General features: G+C 54.0%; 1 protein-coding gene across 3 annotated transcripts in view; it reads left to right on the forward strand.

Moving 5' to 3' along the window:
- The window catches only part of LOC102937842 (B-cell receptor CD22), a 280912-nt gene extending 256730 nt beyond the window's left edge, over window positions 1–24182 (forward strand). Inside the window, exons 1-14 of one of the 3 annotated variants that reach the window (XM_043535150.1) lie at window positions 7106–7206; window positions 8431–8526; window positions 8968–9375; window positions 11116–11406; window positions 11824–12090; window positions 13736–13999; window positions 15746–16009; window positions 17751–18014; window positions 18184–18447; window positions 18617–18716; window positions 18934–18997; window positions 19669–19808; window positions 20020–20113; window positions 21646–24182. In XM_043535150.1, coding sequence (XP_043391085.1) covers window positions 8493–8526; window positions 8968–9375; window positions 11116–11406; window positions 11824–12090; window positions 13736–13999; window positions 15746–16009; window positions 17751–18014; window positions 18184–18447; window positions 18617–18716; window positions 18934–18997; window positions 19669–19808; window positions 20020–20113; window positions 21646–21816 — 2625 coding nt within the window. In that variant the 5' untranslated portion in view covers window positions 7106–7206; window positions 8431–8492 and the 3' untranslated portion in view covers window positions 21817–24182. Of the gene's footprint in view, window positions 1–7105; window positions 7207–8002; window positions 8527–8967; window positions 9376–11115; window positions 11407–11823; window positions 12091–13735; window positions 14000–15745; window positions 16010–17750; window positions 18015–18183; window positions 18448–18616; window positions 18717–18933; window positions 18998–19668; window positions 19809–20019; window positions 20114–21645 lie in introns of those variants that run through there. The other 2 variants (XM_037883243.2, XM_043535151.1) reach the window with 2 other exon arrangements.
- Window positions 24183–25050: the final 868 nt, after the last annotated feature.

Below are 25050 nucleotides of genomic sequence, written 5' to 3' on the forward strand. Positions count from 1 at the left end.
ATATCTGAAGGCTTAATGGGGATATGAAGGGGAGAGGGAGCTGGAGATGGTGGTGGGAAGGGGGCTACATAGAGCAGGGGATGGGGGAAGGAGAGGAATTCACCAGCCTTTCTCACAAGCTTAAAGTTCCTGTAACCATCATATAATAAAACTGCCCTGTTTCTGGGGCACAGACCTGGTCAGAGATTTCTCTTTCCAGCCCTATGGGCAATGACGTTGCAGGTGGTTCAAAGCATGGCCATTCACCCCATTCCACTGCCACGAAGCATGCGGTGCAGCCACCCGTAAGGTTGCCAACTTTCTGACCGAACAAAACCGAACACCCTTGCCCTGCCCCTTCTCTGAGGTCCCGCCCCAGTCCCTCCCTCCCTCCGTTGCTTGCTCTCCCCACCTTCACTCACTCACTCATTTTACCCCAGGCTGGGGAGAGCTGGGGAGTGTCCCTTTTCAACCTGGTGTTCGGTTGAAAACTGGACACCTGGCAACCCAGTGCTTAGCAATCACATAGTGGCCATGTGGCCTTGCAGAGAGAACAGCAGATTGGAGCTTGGAAAACCTGGCCCATATTCCCAACTGCCACATGCCTTCTGGGTGACCAGGCCAAGTCACTACCCAACTATGTGCCTCAGTTTACCCATCTGTATGACAGAGGCCAAGGGACCATTGTGATCATCTAATCAGGCCTCCTAGATAACACAGACCTGAGAACTGCCCCCAAAATAATTCCTGGAGGAAATCTTTTAGAAAAACATCCCATTTTGATTTAGAAATTGTCAGCAATAGAGAATCCACCATGAGTCTTGGTAAATTGTTCCGGTGGTTGTACCCTCCCTGTTAAAAGTTGACGCCTTATTTCCAGTCCGAATTGGTCTTGCTTCAACTTCCAGTCATTGGCTCTTGCTAATCCTTTGTCTGCTGCATTGAAGAGCCCCATTATTAAACATTTGTTCCCTATGTTGGTGCTGGTAGACTGGGATCAAGTCACCCCTTAACCTTTCTCCTTGTTAAGCTGTGCCTGGCTCTGTTTCATGACTCTGCTTCCAGTCTAAAACTCATACATCCTCACCCCGAAGATGGCCGTGCAGGATCGTCAGCGGCTTCAGAGAGCAGGGATTTGCCGGATTTGCTTTTGGCCTCGCTCCTGGCAGGTGGCAGGTGCTCAGTGAGCTCCTTGCACTGGATTCAGTCCGCTTAATGGGCACTTCTGCCAGCCTCTTTGAGATCTTTTCATATGGAATGGAAAAACCGTTGGTTAATGCAGGGTTAAGGATGCCCAGGGGTATCTCGTGCCCTTGCAGAGCATCAAGTTCAGCCAAACTCAGTCCTCTGCAAGCCAGCAAATGCAGAGGGAAGGTAAATGCCCAGACAGCCTTATCTTTGCCCCTGGAGCTATCAGTAGCCATGGGGAATTATCGGTATGCAGCCCAGCTGCATTGCAGGGTGGAAGGATTAGATGGAGCATCTTGACAGAGCTGTGGTTGTGATCTGGGGTGGTCTGGGGTAATCTGGGGGTGTATATGGGCCCCTCTCACTGCCCCCACCCCCCACGCATGTGATCCAAGGAAAGAGAGGAACACATACCTTGAGAGACCCAGTATGTCCAATCTTGGCAGAATTCGATTTCTATTTTTTTAATACTTTTGATAGACAATATTCATGTTTATTTTTAAGCATTTCCCCCTGCTTTCATAAATTTAAATGTTCCCCATTGCACACAATTATGGGGTTTAAGCCTTTCCCCCCCACTTTTTATTTACTTAAATGTTCATAGTTGTGGGAAGTTATAGCAGGGGTGGGATCAGACAATAGGGGAGGGTCGGACAGTAATTATTTAATGTCAGTTCCACTATATACTTCCAGTTCTTGTCACCCCATCTCAGAAAGGAGACAGTGGATCTGGGAAAAATTCAGACAAGGGCAACAAAGATGCGCAGGAGTCTGGAACAGTTTGCAGACAAGAGAAACTAAAGAGATTAGGGTGGTTCAGCTTAGAAAAGAGGCGACTGAGGGGAGATATGATTGAGGGCTATAAAATCAGGAAGGGGGTGGAGTAAGTGACTAGAGAAGCATTATTTACCCTTTCCCACAATAGAAAAAAGCAAGGGTCACCCGGTGAAATGAACAGGCAGCAGGGTCAGTATACACAAGAGGAAGTACTTTTTCACACAGCAAGGCTCTGTTAACCTGTGGAACTCATTGCCAGGGGACGTTGTAAAGTGTAACTGAGTTAAAAAAAAGAACTGGATAAGTTCCTGGAGGATAGGTCCATTGATGACTATTAGCCAAGATGGTCAGGGATGGAGCCTCTAAATCTCTGACTGCCAGAAGCTGGGAGAGGAAGTAGGGGTGGATCTCTCCAAAATTACCCTGTTCTGTACACACACCCTGGAAGCCCTCATGCTGGTCATTGTTGGAGACAAGATACTGGGCTAGATGGACCATTGGTCTGCCCCGGGATGGCAGCTGTTATGTTCTTATGACAGTAGATGCTGCAATTCAAAAAGTGAAACATCCCCCCCCTTAAAACTCAAACTTGCAGCTTTGCATGTCAACATACATCCAGCAAATACCTAGAAATCAAACTCCAATTGTGCCCGGGGCAGCTTTCCTCTTACTTTGTCTATTGGTCAATTTTGATCATTATAGATGGAAATGTCGGTTCACGGTTCGGTGGGTGTGACGTGATCCTCAGGGTACAACCGGGAACTGTGCCCACTTAACTCTCCAGCCTGGGCTGTCTTTCACAAAGCTGTGCCAGTCACAAGCAGCAATCCCCTCCAGGCACTGCGATCACTCAGCCACCAGCAGATGGAGCCCCACACGCAGTTAAATTGCACGAAGGCTCCCTGAGCCACTCATGAATCACACAGAGAGAGGCACCAGCCATTCACCCCAGCCCCAAGCCTTGCACCCCAGAATATACTGTCTGACACAGCTCATGACTACCGTGGACAGTGAAAGCTCACTAATTAGTCTACCACTTTGTCAAAGGGTAGGGGACGTGCAGCAGCCCTTGTTAACCTGAGTTAAGATTCCCCGAGCAGTTCCACCAAAACACACTGTTTTAGGTAAAATATAAAACAGATTTATTAACTACAGAGAGGTGGATTTTAAGTGATCAGAAGTAGCAGGCCTAGAGGTCAGAGTTGGTTATGTAGAAATAAAAATAAATTCGCTGTCCTAATTCTGCAGACTAAGCAAGATTTGGATCAAGCAGTTTCTCACCCTAATAGATGTTACAGGCAGCTCACAGTTCTTGATACACAGGCTGGATTCCCTCTCAGCCTGGGACCAATCTCCTCAGTTCCAAGTCTTTGTTTTCCAGACGATCTTCCAGGTGTTGAGATGGGGGAGCGGAGATGCCAAGTGGTGATGTCACCGACCCTCATTTATCCTTCCCTCCAGCTGCTAGAAAGATCCTTGCTATGACATAGGGGTCAGGCAGCCCCCCACTGCATATGTGTCCCCTCTGAGGAGTGTGGATTCTTCTTGATCGGCCATGATCGCCTGTCTGGCCAGTGATTGCTGCTCCTTTGTTGCCACTGAAAGGCCGGCTGTAGGCTCCCAACGTCACAACTTATTTCAATAACACACACGTAGCAAAACTTCATAGCTCCGCATACAAGGCTAGCACGTACAATCCAACAGCGTATTAATGTTCAACAGAGCAAGACTTTTTAAACAATATCTCATGTGGCATGCATTGTATAAAACCCATCATAACCGCGCTGAACCTGGGGGTTCCCGGGTGCTATTTCGAGGTATGCAGTGCCCTGGTGGGTACGGGGAAATCGACGTCGATCGACAGAGGATGGAAACCGAACGCTTTGCATTGCGTAGTGTGTGTCCGTAGCAGGGCGTTGGCTTATCCTGCCATGGGGATTGGCAGCTGTGGGGCAGGAGAGGAGCCTAGTCTGTGAGTTTAAAGAAGGGGAAGTGAGAGGCGAGTTAGATGGTGTTTCTGGGGTGTCGGGGCTGCAGTGCTATAAAACACTCCCTGCCCAAAGTTGCTTCGTCACTGACCCTCACCAGGCTCCAGCGGGCTGAGGCCGCTCAGCCGCTGACATCTGCAATGTCAGAGACGGAAGGGGTGGGCAGGGGGGTGACTCAAACGGGGCAGGCCAGGGAAAGAGATGGGCGGGTAGCCAGGGTAAATCAGGGACTGAGTAGACAGAGGGTTTTTTCCTTCCTTAGATGCTAGTTTTTGAAATGATGTGGAAAATATCCCCCCAAATTCTTGCTTTTACAGCTTGATCCATCTCTGAAATCATCCACATTTAGCCTTTCTAAAATTTCAGTCGTTCCCAAATTCACAGCAGAGATTTCACAGGGGTGGAAAAAGGCAACAGGCCGGCAAAAAAATTAATATTTGGAGATCAGTAACTGCTAGCAATTGGTGAATGTGAACGGGAGCAGAGATTCCACTTGGAAACCCCTGCCGTGGAAAGCAGCTTAGAGCTAAGCAGGGAAGGATTAGATTTTTACTGGTAAATGTTGTAGCCAGACAGCCAGCCGCCCCTCAGACCAGCATTGCTGGGAACACAGGGAAGCCAAAACAGGGCACTTAACATAAATTCCAGCACAGCCTTTGAAGCTGTGAAAAGCACAGGTGTGCTGCTACAATGTGCCTCTGGGAACATATATGACGATTAGGCTCACAGCAGGCAGAGGCGCTGTGACAGACATGGCTCTTAGCCCCTACTAAATAGCATGATGCACACACACCAACATCCTAGGTGGGAAAATATTTACCCTAATAAAAGGAATGTCCAGTAGTCGAAACTTATTGTTTCTCTCCCTTGCAAGTGTAAACTACTCTTGCGAGAGCTGGCGTCACCCAGACAGACCAGCCCCAATTTGGCATAAGAAAGGAGAAAGAGAATAAAGGAGTACAGAGGTATAAGTAGGGGACCTACAGCACCATGATTTTTGAGTGCTTTTCACTATCTATCTGCTGGTCAGATAAGTGACAGCCTCCCAAGGCTTCTGCAGCTAAGAGGGTCCCTAAGCCTTGTCCCTTATTCGTCTTTCCGCGGAATTGAGTGACCGATCCTGGCTTGGCACCGCTGGAATCGAGAGATGCAAGGAGGGTAAGAAGCACCCACACCTGATCTCCTATCTTTAGTGTACACATATTTTGAAATAGAGCTCTATACTTTGTTTTTCTTTCTTTGGGATTGTGGCTTCAGTTTTGTAACTTGTTTGTGTGTGTGTAACATCTCTACATTTAAATAAGTAGGCACTAGCGATTTTGTAACCACATGATTAGAATCTAGTTTAATAAATTTTGGTAACCATTTGTGCATAAGCCTGACTTGTTTCTCTGGTTTACTGTAAAGCAGCCAACACAATTAAAGAACCTCAGCCGTTTTGGCTATAAAGCCTGGCCATTAGGTGAGAGTACTAAGAGCCTAGCGTTGAGTTGTGCCGCCTCCACGGGGCAAACTCTTGGGGCACCTGTCAGTCAATCCTGGCTGCCCGCTGCGAAGGAGCTCTGAGCTCTAGCAGTTAAAGTCACGGGTGGTTAGGACCTTGGGGCATCCGTCAGCCTAGCCCGGGCTGCCCGCCGTGAAGGGACAGTGCGTCCTAGCGGTTAAAGTCACGGATGGTATAAAACGGGCATAGCTGGCACCTCACCAAACATCCTTGGCCATCGGCTAACAAATGTCGGTAAAGTTTTATCTACTCCTTTCACGCCCTCTGTAAGCTGCTTTCAACAACAGGGTTTTAAGGCCAGTTTCACTGTTCACACTCAAACAGACGAGAAAGTATTTCCTCATTGGTAACAGTCAAAGTTTACAGCCAGGCAAAGGAAGAAAAATGCTGACGAAGAATTTCTTTGAGTCCAAATCCGGTGATCTGGACTTTTGGACGAGGCCTGTTAGAAATGGAACAGGTGGGTCTGATTTGTTGCTTGACGGTTGTGTCCTTTGTGTATTTTGCCATGTGATGTTGACAATGGGTGTTGTAAAGAGTTATAAAGCTGTAGCTTCTTGAGCCCCAAGATCGACTGCCTTCAACTAAAACCACCGACTAACCGTCCTGCAAAGTCACGCTTACAGAGAGAAAGACATTGTAAAAAACGCTTAAAGAGAAACACTGTAAAATTTTCTGATGAAATTTAAAAAAAAGTAAACATGGAGTTCTGCCGAACACACTTGTATCTAGGCTTGGCCGAGAGACATTTTTATCGGTAAACGTCGATTTCAAGGGGTGGAAAAATATTTCCCTTGATACGAACTGACATTTACAGAGGAAGAAGAACGCCGCTTGAGAACGTCTCGGCGTTTGATTTCAGGATATTGACTTTGCATACGTGCACCGGCGACATTTGTGTTTAAGGGTTAGAAAGCATCAGCTTTTAGTATCTCAACCCCGCTGCTGCCATGAAGTCATTCTTGGCCGACCCCGCTGTTCTCGCCTCCTCCCAAGGAAATCGATAAAAATCAGGAAAAAAGGGTGAAAATTTCCAAGGATAAGAATTAAAAAAAAAATGCTGGAAAATGAACATTGATCTTGTCTGTTGAAATGATCAAGAAACAAATACTGAATTCTGCAGACCCTGGCTGTGATTCTATCTCTGCTCATATGCGGGGACATAGGAGCAGGGCCGGAGAAGGACCGGGTCGAGGGCACTGCAGTTAGAGGTGTGATCATATATTCCACCCCACCGCCATGCCCAGGGCGTGATCGCCCCCTACTGTCTGTGCCCCAGGCCGATCGCAGGTCTGGACTGAGATATCCTGTGCAATTAGTGACCTTTCTTTACCCCCATGGCACAGCGCCCCCTAGTGCCGCCCTAAGGCATTAGGGCCAGCCCTGACTGCCTGAGGAGAGCCCCCACCCCCTGCAGCACAGGGCCCCCTAGTACCAGACTGAGACATTGGGGCCAGCCCTGAATGCCAGGGGAGAGCCCCCCACCCTGCTCCCTGCTTAGCCAGAGACAGGAAAGTGAAAGGACTCAGATGTTGCTAAGCAACCCCCTGCACCTGCAGCGAAAGGGGGAAGTTTGGAGCTGCCCTTTGAGGTGCTCTGGGGCCCAACCCCCCTCCCCCCAGTTTCCCCCCAAGGGGACCCACAGAAATCTCAGCCCCGCCCTGCCCGGTGCCACTTCCCCTTTCGCCTTCCAAAGCCACCAGACTGATCGCTCAGCTCCCCCACGGCCAGATCGGCTGCCGGAGCAGGGGCTGCAGGACGCGTGATAAGGTAATTGCACCTTCTCCTGCTGATCGGAGTGAGGGCTAGTGGTTAGAGCGGGGGCTGGGAGCCAGGACTCCTGGGTTCCAGCCACACTTTGGGAGGGAACTGGAGTCTAGTGGTTACAGGGGGGGGCTGGGAGCTGGAGCTGGTGCAGGCTGGCTCTCCAGTGGTAAGGGGGAAGAAGGGGGCCTGTTTAATGCTTGGAGGGGAGACCTACAAGGAAACATACACAGTGCTTCAAGGGGCAGGGTGGGGGTGCTAGGGGGCGCTGTGCAGCAGGGGGCGGGGCAGGGGCGGTCAGTGCCGATTCTCACACCCTGAGGCTGCTCTCCCAGGTCCTCCCCCTCACTTTGGTTTGCTCAAAGCCCAGAGGAAGTGGCAGCGTCTCTGAGAAAAAAATACCCCGGCTGAGGCCCAGCCAGTGGCCCTTGACATGGGGAAACAGCTGCTCTGGCGCCCTGCGCTGCTGGGAAGTGGGGGAGGGGTGTTCTCAGGGCTCTTCGTCCCCCGTCCCCCAAGTGGGGGATCAAACGCGAGGCGCAGCCGGGGCTTTTCACTCTGGACTGCGCCGTGCCCAGCCTGTGGCGATGCACACAGCCTGACAGCTGCTGCACGGCTGGAGAAACTGAGGCACGGGGGGGGGTGAATTGGAGAACTTACACACAAGTGGGCTCAGAGTTCTGGGCTCTTCTGCTGCTCTAACCACTAGACTCCACTTCCCACCCAGAGCCAGGGATAGATCCCAGGAGTTCTGGCTTCCAGCCCCTGCCCCCTAACCGATTAGAGGCATCTAGTCTGAGCTCCCAGGGGGTGTGGGCGGGGATGTACCAAGACCTGCAATAACAGAACCCTGCCCAGCGGGGTGTGTAGCGGTTCCCCTGCGTTTAGCAGCCTCCCCTATGGAAATGTGACGCCCTTTGCACTGTGCCATGCGCGACAAACCCATCCGGCAGCTATTTCTTCTGCCTTTGGCAGGGGTGAGTGCGTTAGAGCAGGGGGACTGAGAGCCAGGACGTCTGGGTTCTCTCTCCAGCCCTGGAAGGGGAGAGGGGTCTAGTGGTTCGAGCGGGTGGTGGTGAGGGCTGGCAGCCAGGATGCCTGGGTTCTACCCCCAGCTCTGGGAGGGGAGTGGGGTCTAGCGGTTAGAGCAGGTAGGGGGTTCCCTGCAGTCCCCCCTCTAGCTGGTCTCTCTCCACTCCGGGTGGTTGATGTTGCTCTGGGTCATCGCAGGCACCGACCAGCCCTTCGCTCTTTCCTCTGCTCCCCAGCGCCGCAGCTACCCAGGGGTCACCATGAGACGTCTCGTCTGGCTGCTGTTCCTCCCGGGTAAGGCCCCTTCGCCTCACCCTGAAGGTCTGGGTGCTTCAGACCCACAGAGCCCTGGGGGCAGGGGAGAAGGGAGGGGAGACCTGGCCGGGGGGTCACAAGCTCAGAGGGAGGTTTTCCTCTGTGAGATTTACTCCCTTTGCATCAGACTGATGTGACCTAGTGATTGGCGGTGGGTGGTGGGCTGGGAATCAGGACTCCTGGGTTCCATCCCTAGTTCTGGGAGGGGAGTGGGGTCTAGTGGTTTGGAGCAGGGGGGCTGGGAATCAGGACTCCTGGGTTCTTCCCAGCGTGCCAATGGGGAAACTGAGGCACAGAGCCACACCATGAACTGAACAGTTAGCGCTGGGAATCAGACCTTGATCTGAACCCCAGTTTGGCACTGGAAGTGCCCGGCCAGCCTGCCCCTCGCTGCCATTTCTGTCACTCTGCTGTTTCCAGGCTTCCTGTGTCAATGTGTCCTGCAACCTGTCGAGGTTCCTGAGTCTGTGAGTGCTTGGACGGGGGCCTGTCTGTCCATCCCGTGCCGCTATAAATCCTGCCTCCTGAACTCCAGAAGGTCAAACAACCCAACCATCAACTCCCTGACGTGGTACCTGAACCCTGGGTATGACACTGAGAAGAAAGATTTCAGTGGCACCGTCCTCTATAAACACAACGCCGCCATCAGCCCGGCCTTCGCAGAGCGTGTGAAGTTCCTGGGGAACCTGGAGACAGACTGCAGCCTGCAGCTGTCTGACCTGCGGGCCAGCGAGAACGGCACGTATGGGCTGAGACTGATCGTCTTGAACCCCAGGAAGAAGCCGGAGGAGGAGAAGTGGATGACTGAAATCAGTGTGAACGTGATGGGTAAGAGGGAAAGTCCTGGGCTTCCTTGAAGGAACAGATTAAAGACTTGTAGTCCCCGCTCTAGCCACGAGACCCCACTTCCCTCCCAGAGCTGGGGAGAGAACCCAGGAGTCCTGGCTCCCGGCCCCGCCCAGACACTAGACTCCGCTCTGGTAGCAGCTGTTACTGGGGACATCCAGGCCGGTTGTTCCTATTTTCTCCACCTCTGTCCCACCCATTTAATCTCGCTAAAATCTACGACTACACCAGCCTCGAGCTCCCTGTCTGCATGAGAACAGCACCGACCTCTGCCAGTCAAGCTAAAGGAGATGGGTCTGTAGGTAGCGGAAGCAGTAGGTTGTTATCCTCCGTGCTGCTCAGCAGAGCCTCTAGCAAAACGGAACAACGGTTTGGGTGGAAAACTTCAAAGTTGTTTCCATTTTACGGTGTTTTTCCACATTTCTCCTGAAATATTTTACCCACAAATTTTGAATTTCATTTTTCCACTTGCTTTTTATTCCCTTTTCACCCCAAGTGCAGCGCAAGGAGGGATGTCGGGGGTTGGGTTTTGTTATTTCATGTTTTCCCTTTTCCCCCGGATGCCCCAGGGGATGTCGTTTCAGCTCTCTGTGCCTCAGTTTCCCCACTTGAAAATCAGGGAGAATAATCCTTTGCCTATTTCCACTGTGGTCTCTTTGGGGCAGGGCCTGTCTCTCGCTGTGTCTGGGCAGCGCCCGGCCCGACAGGGCCCCGATCTCACCTGGGGCAGGGCTTGTCTCTTGCTGTGTCTGGGCAGCGCCTGGCCCGACAGGGCCCCGATCGCACCTGGGGCAGGGACTCTACCATAATGCACCTAATGCAGTAGGAAGAGAGCCTGAGACGTGGGCCCATGTATCAGAGGCCTGGTATGAGGCAGGCCCTGCTCACAGAATGTGGCAAGAACAGGGCTGATCTTGCAGAAGTGCTGGGCACAGAGCACTCACGCAACCACAGCCCGATATTAAGTGGTACCAAGGAAGGTACAAAAACCTTCCCCCAGGATACCGGGAACACAGTGACCCCTCCTAGCAGATTAGATCAGGCTGACAGTATGTAACTTGTTTAGAGCAGGGTATAAAGATGTATCCAAGGCTTTGTCTACACTAAGCACCTTTCAATGACACACCTGTGGGGCTACAGCCCTGCCACTCAAAGGCGTGCAGGGTAGCCCCTGTTTGTCGGGGGGAGAGAGCTCTCCCGCCGACAAAAAAATTCCACCCCCAATGAGCGGCAGCAGCTTTGTCGGCGGGATGCCACTCCTGCCCACAAAGCACTGTTCACACCACCACTTTTCGTCGGTAAAACTTTGGTCGTTCGGGGTGTGTGAGTTTTTTAACACCCCTGAATGACAAAAGTTTTGCCGACGAAGTTTCAGTGTAGGCACAGCCTCAGAGGGAGAATCTTTGGCCAGCTAAGGGGGCAGTGGAAAGTCCTGCCATGGACTGAGCTGCGTCCATTGTCATGGGCATCCATGACTTAGTATCCTCGGAGAGTCTTCCAGGTGGTACTACCGTGCTTCGTCAACAATAAACCTGGCCTGGCGCCTTCGTCCCTTAACGGATCTTGTGGTCATTGGGCGGTTCGCTCGAGGTCTGCCATGCCGGCTGTCTGCGCAGAGCTGGGGCAGCACACAGGGGGAACACACACGCAACTGAACATCTAATACCACCTAATAATAAAGTGTTCTCCTTAATAACTTTCCCCTTTGTCCCCCTGACACAGATTCGCCTCCAGCTCCTCAAATCCAACCACCCAGTGAGCTCAGGGAGTCAACCCTGGCCTATGTGGTTTGCTCTGTAGCCTATCACTGCCCCGACTACCCCATAACCCTGACGTGGATCGGTTTGGGGCATGTGACCCCTGAGCCCACCATGAGGACGGAGAGCGGAAGCACCAAGAGCACACTGACTTTCACACCCACCTGGCAGGACCATGGGACAAATTTAACCTGCCGGCTCAGCACCCCGGCTGGGACACTGAGCTCTGAGAGCAGCGTGGTGCTGGACGTGAAATGTGAGTGGGGGGGATTTGAACTGGGCACCTCAGGTCTGACAGCACCAGCCCCACCAGCAGCTCTGGCGCTGACCCATAAAGCACTGTACGGGCTGCAGTTCCTGGGGGGCACCAGGGAGGTGGACTGGGGTCCAGGTGGGTGGAAGCAGATTGGCCAATGGGGCTGAAGCCAGCAGTATTTTCAAGGGAGAGTGGGGCCGTCCCACTGAGCAGGGATGGGCACGAGGGTAAGAGCCAGCACCCCCTAGAGGGGAAAGGCCCAATGCCCCATTCCCCATCCCCCTGAGCCAGCCAGTCCCCTGCCCTGGATGGGAGCTGGCGTCCCCTAGAGGGGAAAGGCCAAGTGCCCCATTCCCTGCCCCACATCTGGACAGTGTCCATATCGCAGCTGTTCACCCACGTGTTTGTTTGCTCCAGATGCCCCTAAGGGAGTCCAGTTGAACGTGACACCCGGACAGACCATCCGAGAGGGGGACAGACTCGTGCTGATGTGCATGACCAGTGGCAGTAACCCCCCCATCTTCACGTACAAGTGGCGTAAGGACACAGAGTACCTGCACCAGGGGCAGGAGCAGAAGTGGGAGTTTGAAGCCAAGGGGGACGAGCATTCCGGCTCCTATCTCTGCGAAGCCGTCAATGAAATAAGCCTGGTCCGATCCCCAGAGCTGAGGATAGACGTCCAGTGTGAGTATGGGGGCTGGGGCCAGACGGGAAGGCAGGGTCTGTGGAACTGCCCGAGACTAGATACCTCTGCTGAGCACAAGGGGAGAGACTAAGAGAGGGTGTTATTGTGCTTCCCTAGACACTTGTGATGTGGTCATCAGAAAGGGTGAAATAGGCAGGGCTTGTGGCATCGGGAAAGACAGGAACTAAAGTTAAAGGGGAATCTCCATTAGTTCTTAGCAGTACATGGCCTCTGACACACAGCATGGCAGTTCTGGTTCCAGCCAGCAGAGGGCAATGTGCCTAGTCTCACACACACAGAGGCGGATCTGACCTGTTCCTTCCAGCAGGAGAAGTGCTTACACGCGCAGAGCAGGATTCAACCTCTCTAGCAGGGGGTAGCAGGGAGACGTGTGCGCGCACACACACACACACACACACTTGGGAGGAAAACACAAACAAATTGCAAACGTTAGAACAATTTATTTTATTGCACTCAGTGGAAAAAAGGAGAGAAACAGAAAATTTGTCATTTCAAAAATGTGACATTTTCCACACCCGCAAATCGGCCCATTTTGAAGCAGAAACGATTTGGCTGTTTCAAACATTTGAAAGTTTTTTCATCCCGTCACCTCTCGGGAGAGCCAGAGAGCGTCTTGCGCCTGAATGAATCCAGCGGGTCACGCTTGGTCCATGGCATATGCAGAAAACAACGTGTGATGCAAGAGGAACATTCGCTTCTGGGGTGAAATGTCCTGGATTTTGCTAAAAAACCCACAGACCAAAACGCACTTTCCCTCCTCCCACCCCTACAACTTGTGGAGGTTTTTCCACAGACAGATAATTCGCTTCACTGGACAATTGGTTTGGTTTTGTGGGGTGGAGGTGGGGGCTTGGCCCGTTGAAAATCCAAACATATTTTTAGGTTTTGGTTTTTGATAAAAATCCCCCAAATATATCCAGGCTTTAGAACTTTCCCTGAGACCGTGGGATGGGGTTCAGTCACCCGAGCGGTGCCTCCTCCTGGCTGTCCGGGGGATTAGCCCCCTCCTGGTGGTGTGTCGCCCGTCATCGTCACCACCTGCAGAGCTGCTGCATCTCTTTAATCTCAGTCTCTGCTGCTTGAGTTCCCGGGGCCACTTCCCTGTGGCCCCAGCATCTCCTTCGCCCTCGTCTCAGGGCCTCCCAGCAACCCCGTCCTCTCTCCTTGGGCACCCGGCAGCACCTGACTGCCTCTGTGTCTGCCCCTGCAGCTCCTTTTATGTTAGCCCTCTGGGTCCTGGTTGGCTGCTCCGTTCAGCTGCTCTCTGATTGGCTGCTCCCTGCGTGTGGGGTGAACATCCCATCACAGACCAGAAAATTATTTTTTTCACAGGAAATGTCTGGGAATTTTTCATTGAAAACACAAACATTTCAGATGGAACCCTCCAAAACTTCCCGAGAGAAATAATGGCTATTTCCCCAAATCAGGGGGGGCTCTGCAGTGACCCTGCCTCTGTTTCCTCACCCTACCTCTAGAGAGAGGATTGGCCTGTGCGTCAGGTATTCATTGGGGAACTAAGTTCAGTTCGTTCTCTGCCACTGGACTCCCAGAGTGACCTTGGTCAAGTCACTTAGGGTTTCCCACGGAATAGTCCATTTAAATCAGGGCCTTTTTATTCCCCAGATGCCCCAAAGGATGCTCGTGTTGAACTGCTTATGGGCTCTCCGATCCAGGAAGGGACCATGGTTGTGCTCAGCTGCTCCTGTAGGGCTCATCCAGTCGTCAGCGGCTACACATGGTACAAAAACGGCCAGCACATCCCAGCACAAACCCAGCAGGAGCTGCGCTTCGACAAGATCCATGCTGACCAGTCCGGTTCCTACCACTGCAAGCCTGAGAACAGAGTCGGGATGTCGGAATCGCCAGCCATTACAGTCGACGTACAGTGTGAGTAGTCAGGGGACCAGCAGGGGGCGCTGCAGCTACGTGGGGTATCCAGGATCTGCACTCCAGCTTGGTATGGCAGAGCCTGCATGAATCCTGGAGGGGCAGGAGCCATAGCCTCCCCCTAGGACCTCCTTCCTCCCTCTGAGGAGGCATGGCTGTGAGAGCTGGGATCCCGGTATGTACCTCAGCATTCAGGGTATCTATGCCCGGGTGGGGTGCTCTCCTCCTCCTGCTTCACAGAGCCCCCGATTGGGCACAGGGCCTCAGCACAGCAGGGCTGAGAGTTAACACCCCTTTGGGATGGTTCCCCCGGTCTCAGAGCGATGGGCTCAGGCTCTCTGCAGACTCAGGCAGTGTCAGTCACACTCAGGGCAGCTCCCTCATCTCCAAGCCACAGGCTCAGACTCTCTGCAGACCCAAGCGGTGTTGCTCGGCCAGTCGCACTTTGGGCAGCTCCCTCTGTGATGCGTTCCCCCTGGGGTGCCACTTGGAACTGGGTTACCACTGAGCCTATCTGACCCACCAGCCTGGGCTCCCTTTATACTGTGGTGCTGTGATAAGTTGCCAAGCTCTCCAAGCTTGCTCTTTCACCAGCCTACACACAGATAGGGACACACTGAGCTGCAGCTTCACACACAGATGCTGAGATCAGCTTTGCATGGGAAGGCTCAGTTAAGGCACCCCTCAGTTGCTAAGGCACGCACCCCCCTCTGGAGTGTAAACCCAAAATTATGCCATCTTGCGCTGCACAGGGAACTGTACAGCATAAACTCATAAAAGTCACCCCCTCTCTCAATGTGGAGAGAGATATGCAACAGCTTTCTGCCCCCAGTTATAATTTCCACACACTGGTTTTAGACAAAACCAAAACAAGTTTGTTAACTACAAAAGATAGATTTTAAGTGATTATAAGTGATAGCAAACAAATCAAAGCCGATTACCTAGTAAATAAACAAAACCGCAAACTGAGCTTAATACACTAGATAAGTAGGATATGAATGAGCAAATTCTCACCCTGAGTGATAAGCAGGCTGGCAGATTCTTAAGGTACAAGCTGCCTTTGCTTTCCCAAGTTTTCATACACTGGCTAAAAATCCCTCTAGCCTGGGACCATCACTTCCCACAGTTCAGTCCTTGCCCCTCAGGTGTTTCCAGGTGTGTTGTTGTAGGGAGAGTGAGGTACCATCATTTCCCCACTTTTATATCTTCTTCCAACTTGCTGGAAAGCTCTTTTGCTGTGACCTGGGTGGAACAGTTCCCATTGTGTAGCACTATCTCTAAGAGGTTTCTATTGCACACAGTTCCTGGGGTAATCCTTGTGCTTGTGTGCATCTCCTCAGCAAACCGTTAACATTGTTTGGCCTTTTTACTGTTGTACCTGAAAGGCTGCTTGTGGGTGTGTTCAACCTCAGAACATGTTTCAGTAACACACACAGAGCCAAACTTTGTAACTTCACCTATGACGGTAGCACACGCAATCCAACGAGATATTAATGTCGAGCAGATCAAGACTTTTAGCATGATACCTCACAAGGAATACTTTGTACAAAACATATCCTGATTATATGACAGTGGTGACTATTGGGATGCCAGGTTGTCACACTCTCCTCTCCCAGCAATGAGCTCAGCTCTCTGCAGACTCAGGCAGGTGTCGGCTACACTCGGGCAGCTCCCTCCTTTTTATTTCCTGCCCATAACCCTCCTCCCTGAACACTGAGACACACCCTGATCTCGATTCTTTTCCAGACGCCCCCAAGGAGGTACGAATCACCCTTGAAAACCCCCTGTACGTCCGGGAAGGCAACATAGTGACGCTGAACTGCTCCGTGGGCAGCAGTAACCCCCCAGTGACTAAGTATACGTGGTACAAGGATAACAGCCAGTATCAGGAGACTGAAGAGAGCATCCTGACCTTCCCTGCTACAAAAGAGCGGTCTGGTAACTACAGCTGTGCGGCTCAGAACGCGATCAGCTATGGACAGTCTCTGCCTGTCTCCGTGGATGTGCAGTGTAAGTAATCGCTTCCTGGCTTCCCACTCACTTTCCTCTTGGAATTTTCCACTGCAAAATTTTAATGAAAAAAAATCATTTTGTTCCTCTGGCTTGATATTTTTATTCCATTGGTGCTTTTCGAAGAGCAAAAAAATTCAGTTTTCTCCCCTTAGAAAAAACGGTCTTTGTCTCTAATTATTTAGCCTTTAACATTTTGTTCATGCCTTTCTATTCAGAAAAGTGACTTAACACCCCCCTCTTCTATTTTCTAACCGAGGAGTAGGGGTGAAAAGCAATACAAATTGTGCTTTGGTTGTATTGTGTAGCCTTTTCTCATTATTATTATTAAAAAGTCTTTTTCACATTTTCCAATGGGAAAGTGACTTTTTAAAAACATTTCTGCTTGATTCTCCACTGGAAAAGTGAGAAAAAATGTTTGATAAGTGGTGTGTTTCTCTCACACCCAGCCTTTACAAAAGCAGAAAACCAGGTTTTCATGCTTTTTCATGGCTTTTCCCATTTTACTGTCACTGAAAAGTGCGCAAAGAAGTTTTTAAAAGTGTTATTTATGTTCATGATTTAGCCTTTTATTTAAAAAAAATATCTTTTTCATGGCTTAACTCACTTTATTTTTCACTGGAACAATATCAGACAAGTTTTTAAAAGTGTAATTTTGTCTCACTATATAGTGGGTTTTATTAAAAAAACAAACCCTTTTCATACTTTCCAGTGGAGGAAAGTGACTTTTTGGACTTTGTTCCACTGAAAAAATAGGGGGAAAAGTGTTTTTTAATGTTTAGAAATGACCAGACAGTGTTTCCTCCATAATTTCTCCCCCTCTTTTACCCCTTCTCAGCTTTGTCTAGTAAAGAACTCAACAATGGTGAGAACTTCACCACAATCTCACAACCAAAATTAGTCCAAAATCATAAAAGAAATGATTCCCCTCTCCCTCCAAAATGTTACATTGAGAATATCTTTTTCCAACCAATTTTTTGTTGTCAGAAATGACTGTTGTTCCCTGTGAGACCAATCTTTTGGGGGGTGAACCCCCAGTTTTCTGGTGAAAATAGATCTGCTGAAAAAAACCTCAGGCCGGTCTGGTTGTCATCTCAGGGGCTTTGGGGGGACCCCTGAATCTAAGTTGGGCTAGACACACCTGGGTCACGGAGGGGAGACCGCTGCGGGAAGCAGAGTGCCAGAAGGAGCCCAGGTGGATTGGACTCTCGTCCTGTCGGCCTTAGGGTCGCACAGTGCGTGGATACGAGACCTTCCTGGGTGATGGAGACAGAGAACTGAAGGAGCAGAGCTCTGGAATTTTGTCCCACCTGTAAAGACAAGCAGGGAGAGGCTGGTCAAGAAGCCATGTGATCTCTGGGTCATTAGGCTCCTGTTCTACCTCTGAAGCTCAGCAGGATCAGGTGGGGCCAGTGGCTGGAAGGGAACCCAGGAGGGAAAAAACCTGCCTTCTATTGAAATAGAGTAACCAGAGGAGTGGTATGGGAGGCTGTAATGGTCTGGCCTTTAAAATCTAGGTAGTGTCAGACCCCAGCCGTGGTCAATGGGCTGTTGCTCAATTGGGGTCAATGGGCCAGATCCCAGCCGGGGTCAATGGGCTGTTGCTCCATTGGGGTCAGTGGGCCAGATCCCAGCTGGTGTCAATGGGCTGTTGCTCCATTGGGGTCAATGGGCCAGATCCCAGCTGGGGTCAATGGGCCAGCTGCCTGGGGCTCTCAGGGTGCTGCGTGTCCCTCTGTAGATGCCCCCAAGCATGTTTCCGTGGTGCGGCAGCCATCGGGGATCATTGAGGAGGGCAAGGCCGTGACCCTGGAGTGCTACGTGGGCAGCGCCAACCCCTCTGACCTGCATTACACCTGGTACAAGGACAAGAAGCGGCAGGGCGAGAAGTCTACCAGGCTGAAGCTGGTGGCCGTGGTGTCGGCTGATTCGGGCCAGTACCACTGTGAGGCTCGGAATGACTTGGGCACCACCCCTGCCGAGCCCATCCCGCTGGATGTCTGGTGTAAGTAACGAACCTCCACAACAGGGGAGAGAACCCAGGAATCCTGGCTCTGAGACCGCCCCCTGCTCTAACTACTAGACCCCACTCCCCTCCTAGAGCTGGGGCGAGAACCCAGGAGTCCTGGCTCCCAGCCCTCCACTCTAACCGCTGGCACTGGCTTTCTCCCCAGATGGCCCCCGGGATGTACAGCTGTCCGTGACCCCGCAGGGGCAGATTGTGGAGGGGATGGAGGTGATACTGCGGTGCTGGGCCGACGCCCGCCCACCCATCCTGGGCTACGACTGGTACCGGGATGGCCAACTGCAGGAGCGCCAGAGCCAGGCCGTGCTGATCATCCTGGCTGTGAAGGTCAGGGCGTCCGGGCACTACCACTGTCGGGCCAGAAACCTGATCTCCTACGGGGACTCCTCGTCCATCCCCCTCACCGTCTACTGTAAGGGCCTTGTGTGCCGGTGCCCCTCAATCCCAACCCGCAGCCCCTGCTAGCCCAGCCCTGGGATCACCCCACCCCCAGCTCTGCTGGTGCCCCTCAATCCTGAGCAGCTCTAACCATTGGCCCCCACTCCTGTGCCCCCCACTCCTTGCTCTGTGTTGTTTTGCAGCCAGCTCCATGACTATAGCCAAGAACTCAGCTCTAGGGGTCGGCGTGGTGGTAGTGTTTATCGTCCTGCTGGTGGTTCTGGTCTTGGCCCTTAGGCGATGGTAAGCAGAATCCTCTCCTCACCCTCAACCTGGCCATCCCCAATCCCCAGGGATCAGCACCCATGGAGCCCAGGTAGCCTGACCTCTGTGACAGGCTCAGGCAGCCAGGGAACTCCCCCACAACCCGCCCTAACCACTAGACCCCACTTCCCTCCCAGAGCCAGAGGTAGAACCCAGGAGTCCTGGATCTTTACCTTGCTCCACATTGTCATTGCAGGAGGAAGCGGCGTCTTCCCGAGCTGGTTGTGGAGCCCTTGGGCAGGCAAAGGAGATCGTTCTTTGTGAGATATTTTTGATAGGGGGCGCTGTGCCGCAGGGGGTGGGGCGGGGGCTCTCCCCTGGCGGTCAGGGCTGGTGCCGATGCCCCAGGGCGGCACTAGGGGGCGCTGTGCTGCATGGGCGTGCTGTGGGGGCTCTCCCCGGGCAGGCAGGGCTGGCCCCGGTGCCCCAGGGTGGCACTAGGGGGCACTGTGCTGCATGGGGGTGGGGCGGCGGCTCTCCCCTGGCAGGCAGGACTGGCCCCGGTGCCCCAGGGCGGTGCTAGGGGGCTCTGTGCTGCAGGGCATTGCCCGATAGCTGATCAGAGTTGAATTGCTAGTCCTGAGCCCTTGGGGTCATTAAAGATTCCTGAGACCATTCCCTAAACTTCAGGACATCAAACCCAGTGCATGGGCGAAACCCCATGTGGGAAATTCTGTTCTGCCTCCACCAATCCCTCTCAGAAGTTACAAGAAGAAAGAGGATTTTTCTTCACTTCCCATCCTAAACTTGTGGCATCACCGTGCGGCTTAGCTGCCCTGCCCCAGAGGTGGCTGCATCTCAGCGCTGGCCAAGCCATCCCCATGTGGTGTTATGTGCAGCTGTTCCCCAGATGCCCTACCCCAGAGGTGGCTGCATCTCAGTTCTGGGCGAGCCATCCCCGTACACTCAATGAATGTTTTGTCTCTCTCAGCCTAGGAGACGGGAACCTTTGAAAACCCAGCGGCCCGCCAGCTCAGTGGGGTGCCTGAATGGAATTTCCGTAGATGCCATCAATTATGCTACACTCCAGTTCCCACCCAGCCACCCCCAGGGGTCGACCGCCCCTGCCAGGTACAAAGGAAAGGAACTGGGAGAGTGGAAATGAGTTCCCCTGCCCCCAGTATGGAGCCCTGGCTCCTCCCAGAGACGAGGAGAGAACCCAGGAGTCCTGGTTCCTCCCAGAGCTGGGGAGAGAACCCAGAAGTCCTGGCTCCTCCCAGGGCCGGGGAGGGAACCCAGGAGTCCTGGCTGCTTCTCATCAGAGCTGTGGATTTCCTCCCAGGGTGCCAGGAAACTCGAGGCAGCGAGTGAAGCCAGGGGGCCCGGATGAAACTGTTATTTACAGTGTGGTGAAGAAACCCAACCTGCTGCCCAAGGTACCAACCTGGGGTCACCCTGGGTCCCCACAGAGCCCTGTCACTTCAAAGCCTGTGTCCCCCAGGCCCTTTAATTGTGATGCTTGGGCAATGCCAGTCTGTCTCTGAGTGAGGGGCACTGGCAGGGCTAGCAGGGGCTGTGGGTCATGAGTGAGGGGCACCGGCAGGGTGGGGGAGGAGTCCAGGGCTGGGATCGCAGGGGTTATGGGACTGTATCATACTAGATGTACAAGTTGGAGGACTGGGCCAGAAGAAATCTGATGAGGTTCAACAAGGACAAGTGCAGAGTCCTGCACTTAGGACGGAAGAATCCCATGCACTGCTACAGACTAGGGACCGAATGGCTCGGCAGCAGTTCTGCAGAAAAGGACCTAGGGGTTACAGTGGACGAGAAGCTGGATATGAGTCAGCAGTGTGCCCTTGTTGCCAAGAAGGCTAACAGCATTTTGGGCTGCATTAGTAGGGGCATTGCCAGCAGATCGAGGGACATGATCGTTCCCCTCTATTCGGCATTGATGAGGCCTCATCTGGAGTACTGTGTCCAGTTTTGGGCCCCACACTACAAGAAGGATGTGGAAAAATTGGAGAGAGTACAGCGGAGGGCAATGAAAATGATTAGGGGACTGGAACACATGACTTATGAGGAGAGGCTGAGGGAACTGGGATTGTTTAGTCTGCAGAAGAGAAGAATGAGGGGGGATTTGATAGCTGCTTTCAACTACCCGAAAGGAGGTTCCAAAGAGGATGAATCTAGACTGTTCTCAGTGGTGGCAGATGACAGGACAAGGAGGAATGGTCTCAAGTTGCAGTGGGGGAGGTCGAGGTTGGATATTAGGAAAAACTATTTCACTAGGAGGGTGATGAAACACTGGAATGCGTTACCTAGGGAGGTGGTGGAATCTCCATCCTTAGAGGTTTTTAAGGCCCGGCTTGACAAAGCCCTGGCTGGGATGATTTAGTTGGGATCGGTCCTGCTTTGAGCAGGGGGTGGGACTCGGTGACCTCCTGAGGTCCCTTCCAACCCTGATCTTCTCTGAGTCTACGGTTCTATGGTGCGGCTAAGACACCCAGGCATAGGAGGCCGGGCAGGTTGTTTTTCTGCCTCTAGTTCCCCTTTCCGTGCCTCTCACATGACTTAAAATAAACTTTTGCTCTTGAAATAAGATCAAGACAATTGTCAAGATAAGATAAAAATACACTGCCCTTCCCCCGAGCAGCTAGAATCTAAACCAACCATGAACACCTCGGGGAGCCTGCAACATACCTATTACGCCTTGATGCATCTTCATTTAACATCAGACCTCCTCTGTCAGAGCATGGGGTGGGGGGGTGGGGGTGGAGGGCAGGGCTGGGCTAGCAGGGGGCTGTGGGTCGGGAGTGAGGGGCACCAGCTGAGCTGGGTGTGGGGAGAGCCCGGGGCCGGGCTAGCAGGGGGCTGCGGGCTGGGAGCTGGGGGCGGGGGGTCCCCAGCAGGCGGTGCTTGGGGCTGGCATCTGTAGCTGTCCCTGTCTGACCCCCGCCTGCCTCCCCAGGGCGAAGCGAAGGACGACTATGAGAATGTGGGGACCCGGCCGGAGGAGGAGGAGGAGCTGAACTACTGCACCCTGGTGCTGCCGCGCCCCCGGGCCCCACACGGCCGCTGGGAGTCCGAGTCGGACTCAGAGTCGGAGGAGAGTGTCCAGTACGCGGCCCTGAGGCACTGAGCCTTCCCCGGACGGGGTCAGCTCCCCACTGCCCGTGGAGTCCGGCCGTGGACCCACGGAGCCCGGCCACGGACCCATGGAGCCCGGCTATGGACCCATAGAGCCTGGCCACAGACCCACGGGGCCCGGCCACGGACCCACAGAGCCTGGCCATAGACCCATGGAGCCCAGCCATGGACCCATGGACCCACGGAGCCTGGCCACAGACCCACAGGGCCCGGCCACGGACTCACGGAGCCCGGCCGTGGACTCACGGAGACTGGCCATAGACCCACGGAGCCCGGCCATGGACCCACGGAGCCTGGCCATGGACCCACAGACCCACAGAGCCTGGCCACAGACCCACAGAGCCTGGCCATAGACCCATGGAGCCCAGCCATGGACCCATGGACCCACGGAGCCTGGCCACAGACCCACAGAGCCCGGCCACGGACTCACGGAGCCCAGCCATGGACCCACGGAGCCTGGCCATGGACCCACGGAGCCTGGCCATGGACCCACAGACCCACAGAGCCTGGCCACAGACCCACGGAGACTGGCCATAGACCCACGGAGCCCGGCCATGGACCCACGGAGCCTGGCCACAGACCCATGGAGCCCAGCCATGGACCCACGAAGCCTGGCTATGGACCCACAGGGCTGCACCATGGACCCATGGAACCCGGCCACGGACCCACCGGATGGAGCCTGGCCCCAGCCACTCTGGACTCTCCGCGCCAATTGAGCTCTGGACACTGGGCCCCATCTAGAGACCCCAGACCCTGGGCGAGGGGGCGGGGTCAGTGGCTCTAGCGCTGGATCTGGACAGGGGAGCAGAGCGGGGGTGGGGCGGGCAGAGTCTGTGCACCTAGAGATAAACACACGAGATGTGATGCAGGGCCAAGGGATGGGGTGTGCCAGCCAGCAGGGGGCAGCAGGGACACACACACACACACACACAGCAAGGGATGGGGTGTGCCAGCCAGCAGGGGGCAGCAGGGGCACACACACACACACACACACACACGCACACACAGCAAGGGATGGGGTGTGCCAGCCAGCAGGGGGCAGCAGGGACACACACACACACACACACACACACACACAGCAAGGGATGGGGTGTGCCAGCCAGCAGGGGGCAGCAGGGACACACACACACACACACACACACACACAGAGCAAGGGATGGGGTGTGCCAGCCAGCAGGGGGCAGCAGGGACACACACACACACACACACACACACACAGACAGCAAGGGATGGGGTGTGCCAGCCAGCAGGGGGCAGCAGGGACACACACACACACACACACACAGCAAGGGATGGGGTGTGCCAGCCAGCAGGGGGCAGCAGGGACACACACACACACACACACACAGCAAGGGATGGGGTGTGCCAGCCAGCAGGGGGCAGCAGGGACACACACACACACACATACACACACAGAGCAAGGGATGGGGTGTGCCAGCCAGCAGGGGGCAGCAGGGACACACACACACACACACACACACACACACAGAGACAGCAAGGGATGGGGTGTGCCAGCCAGCAGGGGGCAGCAGGGACACACACACACACACTTCCCCAACTGGCTGTAGGACACACCTGTCTGCAGCAGGGGGCGCTTTCCCTCTTTACCCCACCCCCACCCCCAGCTATCCCCATGACTCTCCAGGTGCTGCCCCCTGAGGTTTAGCCCCCCAACACGGCGACCCCCCGAGGCCCACAGGCTGTGGGTGATTCTCCTACCAGCTGAGCCTGGTTTGGCCAAGTCCCACTCCCCTACCGCCCCCCCCCCCACAGGTGATAGGGGACCCCTGGGGCAGGGGACCCCACAACTATCGCTCAAGAGCCAGATCAACCTGCTGTAGCTTTGCTAGTGCGCTATAGGATGGAGCGGGGGGGCTGGGAGCCAGGACTCCTGGGTTCCAGCCCCAGCTCTGGGAGGGGAGTGGGATCTAATGGGGGGAGGAGTTGCAATGCCCACTGAAATGTTTATAAGTGTAGTATCTGTTTAACAGCCTCGCAGCGAGGCTGCGCGGGGACGGCTCCTCCGGTGCTGGGATGCCAGCTCTGGGGTGGGGCAGCCAGGGGACAGCCGCACGCAGTCACTCAGTGCTTTCCTTTCTAATTAGCGAGTGCCTTCCCCCGCCCGCAGCTGGGCTAGCACGCGCCTGGCACGAGGAATCAGGGATGTAATTGGCATCTCTTCCCGCCGTAGGCTCAGCAATAAAAGTACTTTACAGGCTATTAACTGCAGCAGGAACTGGTCAAATAGCTTGTTCTGTAAACAGCTCTCCGCTCGAAAGCACCAGAGCGTTCGGGCCCCCGCTGCCCTGGGCACAGCTGCCACTGCAGGAAAAGAAATAAATTGATCCATGAGCATTGGCCAGGAGTTGTATTTATCTGGGAGATCTGCGTGTCCTGTACGAGGGGAGGCAATGCCTCAGCGTGGCACAGGGGGCGCTGTGCTGCAGGGGGTGTGTGTGTGGGGGGGGAGTCTTCCCTGGCAGTCAGGGCTGGCCCCAAGGCCTCAGCGTGGCGCTAGGGGGCGCTGTGCTGCAGGAAGGGGGCAGTGTCTCTCCCCTGGCAGTCAGGGCTGGCCCTGATGCCCCAGCACAATGCCAGCTTGCTGGGTTTAAAGCAGGGGAGGCTGGGAATCCGGACTCCTGGGTTCTCCTCCATTCTGTCCTTCCCTAACCTGTGCCTCAGTTTCCTGCTATGGTGTGGGTGTGAGTGACTTAATGCCTGTAAGGGGTGGGGGCAGGGGGAAATGCCTTTACGGACTCTGAGATGCAGATGGGGCAGTTGGGGAACAGCTGCACACCACACTGCATGGGGAGGCCGAGCTTGCTGCTGAGATGCAGCCACTTCTGGGGCAGGGCAGCTGGGGAACATCCACACATAACGCCACATGCGGACACCTTGACCGACTCCAAGATGCAGCCACCACTGGGGCAGGGCAGCTGGGGAACAGCTGCACAGCACACTGCTTGGGGAGGCCTAGCCTGGTGCTGAGATGCAGCCACTTCTGGGGCAAGGCAGCTGGGGAACAGCCGCACATAACGCCACATGGGTTCAGCTCGCCGGGGCTGAGATGCAGCCGGCTCTGTCATGAGATCCTGCTGGGGGTTTCCTGCAGCAATACTTCAGAGGGAGTGAATTGCTCTAGTGAGTTGACGCTGCACTCCTGTGAGTCTCTAAAACCACGTCATCTCTCCCAGTGGAAATTGTACAGAGTCAGGGAAGCAAGCAG

This window comes from Chelonia mydas, chromosome 24 (assembly GCF_015237465.2).
Source record: "Chelonia mydas isolate rCheMyd1 chromosome 24, rCheMyd1.pri.v2, whole genome shotgun sequence".
Taxonomy (NCBI): Eukaryota; Metazoa; Chordata; order Testudines; family Cheloniidae; genus Chelonia; species Chelonia mydas.